We start from the raw sequence: 8,131 nt of genomic DNA, 5'->3' as shown, positions 1-8,131 counted from the left end.
ATTATGTATTATGCCCCACGCTATGGTCATATGGGCTAGAAGTTTTTCAATATCATTACTTAGATAGTTTTTAGTATTCCATTCGTTTTTATTTAACGTTATGTCTACGGAAAATAGTCCTTTGCCGGTAGAAATGCCGGAAGTACATGCGGTAGGAATTAAGCTACCCGCCTTTTGGGAAAAAGCTCCAGAATAATGGTACGTAAACGTTGAAGCACAATCTTCCGTTTCACGAATAGTTTCGGAAACACTATCATATGTTAGTGATATTGTATTAAATCTACCAGCAGAGGAGTAAGGGGATTCGGAACAGAAAAGGATCAAAGCTTTACTTTCAGAGCTCGTATTGGGGGATGATAAACCATCGCACTTACTATGTAAAATGCGCAATCTCGCAGACAAAAAAAAATATCAGACGAATTTTTAAAAGCGCTATGGATTCAGCGTCTCCCTGAATCAGCTCAGTTTCAATCACGTCCGGGTCACCAATGTGGGTGGCGGAGTTGACGACTACGCCAACCTTCATCTATCAAAGGGTACCTCTTCATAGATGAAGGTTGACATTGTCTAAACATCTTTGGTCTAACATCAATGTCTAAACAAACATTGGTGACCTTCGGACGTGATTTGAACACGCAGTAACGCCCACTTGGATATGGTAACACCAACTTCGATGGATTGTCCACATTGACTGCGAAATTATCCATCTCTTAACGCTGTTGCTGCTCAGTCTCGTCTCGATCATACACAACGGCAGCCTACATACCCTCGACTGCTAAAGGCAATACAGAAGCGACTACTATGCCGTGAAGTTAATATACCTCTCACATTCAGCACTCAAAAACCCGGTGACCTTAAATCCAGCTCTCCCGGTCTTTCACAAGCACAGCAACTAGTGGTATCTGTTCATCGAATTCTATCCCTAATAAAATTCTGGTGGGGGAGTATTGAGCGTAACTATCACTACGAAAATTTAAACATAAATTCACTAGTAGTATATAAGACGTGCTAATTTGAATTAATCTTGGGGTACCTTTTCATAGATGAAGGTAGACATGGTCGATTACAACTAACTCCCCACAATATTATCTAATTTAATTTCCTTCGTTATTTGCCGATTCGCCGCTAGGGTGACATAAGAGTCACTTTATTATTTTCCATAGCCGTCTAGCGCAGCAGCTCATTATAATATTTAAGGTCGCTTTCGCCGCCAGGGCGAAAGCAGCGCCACTTCAGAGGCAATGCTTTTCAGTCCTCATGCGGGCAAATTGTTTCAAATTTTTATTCTCACTGGATTTAATTTTTACTATACAGTTAATTATATATATATATAAAAAGAAAATATATATATATGTAGTAAAGAAGAAAAAAAAGATTATCAAATAAATAGATTTATTCTATTTATATTAAATTTTTATTCTCGTCCATCCTTAAAATTTCCTCATCTTGCCTCTGTAACTTAAATTTCTCTTCAATATCAGTAATACCTAATTTAAATTTTATTAATTAAAAACAAAACATCATTTAAATAATTACCAGCGGGTGACCGAGCTCCGCTCGGAGAAAACAGGTATCGAAGCTAACTCGAGGATTTAAATTTTCAATTGTGATTTATCAAAACAATACATGCCATAAGAAAATTTGTGAAACCATTGGTGAAAAGATAACCGGTTAAAGTGCACACCATTGTAAACTATCTAAACAAAGTTAGAATTTGGAAAGGGAACTATTCTATACAAAGGTAAAGTTTGAAAAGTCATAGGAAATAAAATTTAATTGATAACAAAAAATTATACAATTAAAGAAATGGTGCAAAGTGAGCAGTGTAAAGATTGAAGTGCGTTGAAGTTCAATATTTTTGACAAATTTATTTAGAAAAACCAAACATATATGCATACATAAGAGACATATTATAAACCTATAACAGCATAAACATAATAAACATTAATCATCGATTGCGAAGTCTTCCATGTTGTCCAGGTAGTTTCTTGTCGGAGAGGCAGGTGCGGCTGGTGAGTTTCTCTTGTTCAGGACTTCCTTCCATACGACGTTTCGGATATGGGTTGGATTCTCAGGAGGCAGCAGGACCGACCTTCAACGCACTTTGACGCTTGACTCTTGAAAACGCGACGTAGAGCATTCCGTGCACGAAGACCGTCGTGAGGAGAAGCACGCCGACGAATTCGAAGGTTTGCGGCTATTTCGTTTACAACTGGTGCGTTGAATCGTCGAGGATCGTCGCCTTCACGGTTTGTAAAGACGAGGTGAACATTGGGCGGTTGTACTCCAGCTGCGATTGAGCGTTGGTGGGTTTCTTCGATCACTTCTCTCATCATCATAAACGATTGGGCGAACGGGTTGTTAAAGCGCATGATCTCCTCGAGTAGTTGCAATAGTTCTTGGCTTAACTCTCGGTTGAGCTCAGATCGCGCAGCTGTAGCCTCGTCCGGGTCCAGGAAGTACATTTGGGCAAACTTCGGCTGTTCAAATCCACCTTGCGGGTCTTGAGTCGGGCGCGTTGCCAGGTTGATCTTGTGATGGACTTGACCGCCGGCGATAAACGCGTAGATTCCATGTTGATTGACGGTTCTGTCGTTGTCGACTTTGAATGAGGCAAGTGCAAAGCAGGCGTCGATGTTGCGGATCCTTCTGTGGAATTCTTCCGATAGGCGGTGTTGTCGTGCAAATAGAAGCTCTAATTCGTTTGGAAATTCGGGCATTGGTAGTTTGATTCTTCCATGTAAGCAGCAATCGCCAAATGAATCTACGTGTATTTTGTTCTTCACTCTTTCTTCTGGGAAATGCAAAGCGCCATCGTGGATGCAAGCGACGTTAAATGAACCAAGACTTTGATATTCCACGTCGGAAGTTGCAGCATTTTTGTAGGTTGATGCAGGCCGAGATTTCGCAGCTCTACGGAGTCTTTCATTACGGCGGCGTTGTTCCTCTAGGCGAATGTTGCGGCCCCTCATTGTTTCGTTTTTTCATCTGCGTCTTTCATAATCGCGGTATTTTTCTCGTTGAGATGCATTAAGTTCCATCAATATATCCGAGATTCATTCCTTGCTACGCTGCTTGACTGCTCTTGTCGGGCGCCACGGCGTTATCATCGGGTCTTGGATATTCAAAGCGTGCATATTGGTCGAAGATGTGAAAGATGCGGCTTCAGATGGTCCCGACATGTTCAATTGGTCACTGTTCACAACGAATTCGTAAATTTGCTTCCGTTCATCCGCTTCTTGAAAATTCTTGTCCAGGAAAAGGCGTCGATGAGAGAGGTATTGTCGAGCATAAAAGACGATGTAAACTCCGCAGGAAGACGCGTCATCTTGGTGGTTGTAAGCGTTGCGAGGTTTCACGATGCATCCTTTCAGCTTTTCATTCGTAACAACGGTATTCAAAACGTGTCGCAGTATTTTTCTCAAAACAGCATCGATGGGCAGCGGGTTGTCGACTGGATCGCAGACTAATAGTTGACGTTCTCCATAGCTTGCTTCGTAAATTCCTAGCATCCAGTGCTCGCCTCTATCCATTTGAGCTCTCTTGTGAATGGGAATGAGTAGCACGTCGAATCCTTGTTGAACGCCGTATAGATAGTTGGAAGCCTTGTTCTGGTCGCTGATATCGTTGAGAAGAGCCATTCCTTCATAAGCGCCATCCGCTGTTGTAACGTAGAAGCGTGCGNTGGCTATTACAATTTCGATGGAGCTCGGTGGCTAGAATATATTTCTTTTAGGGATAACCTGATTATTAAATACGCTATAAATTGGAGAGGTGAGGTAATGCTTGACAAATGTGATTCCCTTTGTACATTCCTTTATCCGTCCAGTTGTAAGCTCCGGCCTTAATACACAGTGACCTAGTATGGTGAGTTATATCCCAAGATGTGGTTGATTTCTACATTTTAGGGAACAATCTTATTCTTATTACAATGTCTGTTTAATTCTGTGTGGTTTGTATAACTATATGACTCCCTTGTTGATACTATACTATTTTATGACAATTTGTTATTGTCTATTATCCCTCCTGCGATTTACCATTACTATGGTGAAAATGCCCTCTTAGTATGCATGTCGCTAAATCTTAGGTAAATTATGCATACACATCTGACAACCAGCCCTCATCATAATGTTAGTCAAGATCCTTATATATTCTAACTGTGAGGCACATAACATTGTGCTACTAGTTTTTTTATGTGCGTGTAAAGGACTTTTTTTTCTCTGTTTCACATTATTTTACATCTTTTGTTTCTGTGTGCGTAACCAAATCCGGGTCAAATTTGAGTTACTCACCCTGAAAAACCTAATCTGTACTGCAATATTTCAAGCATAATTCTGTCCAGTCATTTGTGCCTATCAAATGAACTTTTTCCAACATCCGATAGGTCAAGTCCTGTGTTTCAGTTGCTTGTTTACTCCTAATGTTGCATGCTTGATTATTCCTAGAAGTTATTCTTTTTTTTTCTTCTTAATTTAACATGGCTCAAAAGTTATATTTTACAGTGACTGAAAAAGAACTGCTGATGCAGCTAGTGGAACCAAGGCTTGCAATCATAGAAAATAAGGAGACAAATAAAGTAACATCTGCTAAAAAAGCCGAAGCTTTCGTGGAGATTGCGGGGCAGTTTAATAAAACTGCTGTAGTCAATCCAAGAACTGTCCTGCAATTACGACAATGTTACTTGAACATTAAAAAAAAAATTAAACAAAAAAGCTTCTAAAGTGGATTTAAGGTCTAAAAAGCATTTAAGGTTAACTGGAGGAGGAGAAAATGCATGCCTCCAGTCAACGGAAATGGAAGAGAGATACTTATCGATGCCTCGGTTAACCTATCCGTTAAAAACAAGATAATAATGATTTCTTGGATATAGAAAGTAAGTATTATTTTATAATTTTGAGTTTATGTGTTAAGAATTAATGTTCAGATAATATTTATACTGACGCTCTGGGAATAATTTGTTAAATAATTTTCAATAAATACAAGTTTAGTTATTAATTTGAAATATAAAAACGAAGTTATAAAATGCAATGCATTAAGTGTAAATTTCGATTCTCCGCTTTTTTTGACCTGATAGGAAAATATCAATATAGTTTATCATTTTATTGAAATATATCAAATGAGTTCAGAGTGCCATTTAATATAATTTAAAATTTTTTTAACTATTGAACACTTCAGTCAATTTAATTTATATCCTTGTGGAACTAATTAACACATTTAATTCTATATATATCTGATTGTTAATATTGTTTGTTTTATCTATCGTACTAATTTTTAAATAAATATAAAAAAATTGTATGTTCAGCCGTAGTTGAATCTTCTAACAATAACTTATTAAGGAGAAATCTTTTCTTATTTGTTACGCATGCGCTCTGAAACTCTTGCTAACTAGAATATTTTTGCTTGCTTCAGTTGGATTAGCGATTTCGCTACAGCAGTTTACTTTCGCCTTAAGCGAGTTTCAGGAAGCAGAGCTTTTTTCCCAACTACTTTGGAAGTTTGAAGTATGTTCTAAATCAGTTTTTCATTTTTAAGTTTTTAATAAACAGTCTATTTTGGTAATTTAGTTTTATTTCGTTATTCGATGGCTCGTATTAGTTTATTTCATGCTAATCATTCTGGTCCGTCTAGCCGGAGTTATCGAAATTAAATTTTAGTTAGGTTAGAACGAACGAAAGTTAAGCCTAAGCAAATCTTGACACCTCGAAAACTCATGTGCACGGTTTTTTGGGACTAAAAAGGCATTTTGCTGATTGATTTCTTACCACGAGGCCAAACAATCAATGCACGTGTTAACTGCGAGACCATTAAGAAATTGCGCCGCGCAATACAGAACAAGCGCCGAGGATTACTGTTAAAAGGTGTTGTTTTTTTACACGATAATGCCCGACCTCACACTGCGAACGTGACGAAAGAACTCCTACAGGAATTTGACTGGGACGTGTTTGACCATCCTCCGTACAGCCCTGACCGCGCTCCTAGCGACTTTCATCTCTTTTTACACTTAAAATCTTTCCTTGGTTTTCAACACTTCAACGATGACGACGAGCTGAAAGAGCATGTTACTACGTGGTTGAAAACACAGGCGGCAACCTTCTATGAAGAAGGAATACAAAAACTTGTGCCACGCTATGACAAGTGCCTACAAAATTTCGGAAGCTATGTCGAAAATTAGTTTCACAGATGTAGATTTTTGTGCAATAAATATAATTTCTGTATCTGTACACGTTTTTTTTATGTAAGCAAACGGAACTTACTTTGTGGATATACCTCGTATATTATTTATTAGCTATTTAGTTATAAACATGCCGAAAAGGAAATCGTTTGGTATTCATTGCAAAACAGCGTGTTCATCTACAAGCATTGAGTTGAATGAATCGGCGTCAAAAATCAAACTGGATAAACATGTAAATGATTATGAATCATTTCTGAATAATAATAATGCAAATGAAATAATTAATTTAAATTTATTATCTAATTGTTTGAATGATTCTGTGTTATGCTCAACTTGCAAAAACAAAAGCATAAAACTAAAGTTTTCCAGGCAAGTTCAAGGACTTGCATCTGAACTTTCTATTTACTGTGAGCAGTGTGATTTTAAAACGTCTTTTTTAAATACTGAAGTTTCATCTAAAGTGTGCAACAATAGAGACACAAAAATTTATGAAGTTAATACTAGATTAACGTATGCCATGAGAAGCATCGGAAAAGGGAAGGCAGCTGCTCAAATGTTTTGTGGAATAATGAACTTACCTGCTCCACCACACAGATTTGATGAAGTCACAAGTGAATTAGGCTCGGCAATAAAAAGTGTCGCTATGAAGAGTATGAGTGATGCGGCTAGTGAAGCCGAAGCAGCTAGCAATTCCAAAGACATTCCTGTTGCAATAGATGGCACGTGGCAAAGACGTGGGCATGTCTCAATGAATGGTTCAGTTATTGCAACTAGTGTTGACGTAGGAAAAGTACTGGACATTGAAGTGTTGTCCAGATTTTGCAAATGCAAGAACAAACAAAAGCATGATTTTCTTTGTCGTGCTAACTTTTACGGGAATAGTGGGGCTATGGAAACGCATGGTGCAGTATCAATATTCGAAAGATCCGAATCCTTACATAACCTTCGATACGTAAAATTTCTTGGTGATGGGGATTCAAGGGCATATAAAGCTGTGTGCGAAGCAAAACCGTATGGAGATGATGTTAGTGTTGAAAAACTGGAGTGCATTGGGCATGTGGAGAAAAGGATGGGCACAAGATTGCGAGCACTAAAACAAAACCTTAAGGGTCAGAAGTTGGGCGGTGACAAATCGATAGGAGGAAGTGGACGGTTGACTGAGAAAGAAATCGACAAGCTTCAATTGTATTATGGTCTAGCGATTCGAAACAATACAGGCAATTTGCTAGCAATGAAGCAAGCTGTGTGGGCCACGTTTTTCCACAAGTCTTCGACAGACAAAGATCCGCAGCATGGCTTATGTCCTCAAGATAAGAACACGTGGTGTGGTTATCACAAAGCAAAACTATCTGGTGGTATCTACAGTCACAAAAGTAGTCTACCTGCTGATGTTTTATTGAAAATAAAGCAAGTGTACAGAGACTTAGCAAAACCAGAGTTGACCGCCAAGTGCCTTCATGGAAAAACGCAGAACTCGAATGAAAGTTTTAACAACATATTATGGTCTCGTATTCCAAAAAGTACCTTTGTTCAACTAGATACTTTAAAAATAGGAGCTTACGAAGCAGTTGGCTGTTACAACGAGGGAAATATTGTGAAGTGCAAAGTTTTGTCAGAGTTAGGAATAACGCCAGGATTATACACAAGCCGAGCTATGAAGAGGGTCGATAAAGCACGTGTACGTAAAGCGGAATATGATGTGAAACAAAAAAACTATGGAGGCCAGGAAAAGGAAATGTGTACTGGAGGATAAATTGTTAGATAATCCCGACAATCCAAGCTATGCTAAAGGCATGTATTCAAAAATTGTAAGTCTTTTTTTTTTTTTTTTTAAATGGGCAAATTTTAGTTTTCCTTTAAAAAAGTATATTTTCTTATTTAAAGTACAAAATTTTACATAATTTAGAACTGTAATATTATTTTATTCATAAAAATGTAGTATTATTGTAAAAATTATTA

The 8,131-nt window shown here is 38.0% G+C and overlaps 1 protein-coding gene across 1 annotated transcript; it reads right to left on the bottom strand.

Moving 5' to 3' along the window:
- Positions 1–2,027: 2,027 nt before the first annotated feature.
- LOC139426171 (uncharacterized) lies at positions 2,028–2,972 on the bottom strand. The gene has a single exon (XM_071183963.1). It carries the CDS (start codon positions 2,970–2,972, stop codon positions 2,028–2,030), a length of 945 nt encoding a protein of 314 aa, XP_071040064.1.
- Between the last annotated feature and the right edge of the window lie 5,159 nt (positions 2,973–8,131).

The sequence above is a fragment of the Parasteatoda tepidariorum genome, chromosome 8, assembly GCF_043381705.1.
Source record: "Parasteatoda tepidariorum isolate YZ-2023 chromosome 8, CAS_Ptep_4.0, whole genome shotgun sequence".
Classification (NCBI taxonomy): Eukaryota; Metazoa; Arthropoda; class Arachnida; order Araneae; family Theridiidae; genus Parasteatoda; species Parasteatoda tepidariorum.
The sequence above is the reverse complement of the archived record's forward strand: the minus strand, read 5'-3'. Positions and strand labels throughout refer to the sequence as shown.

Excerpts from the sequence above, each read along its gene's own strand:
- LOC139426171 (XM_071183963.1), bottom strand. The coding sequence starts at position 2,972 with ATGAGGGGCCGCAACATTCGCCTAGAGGAACAACGCCGCCGTAATGAA.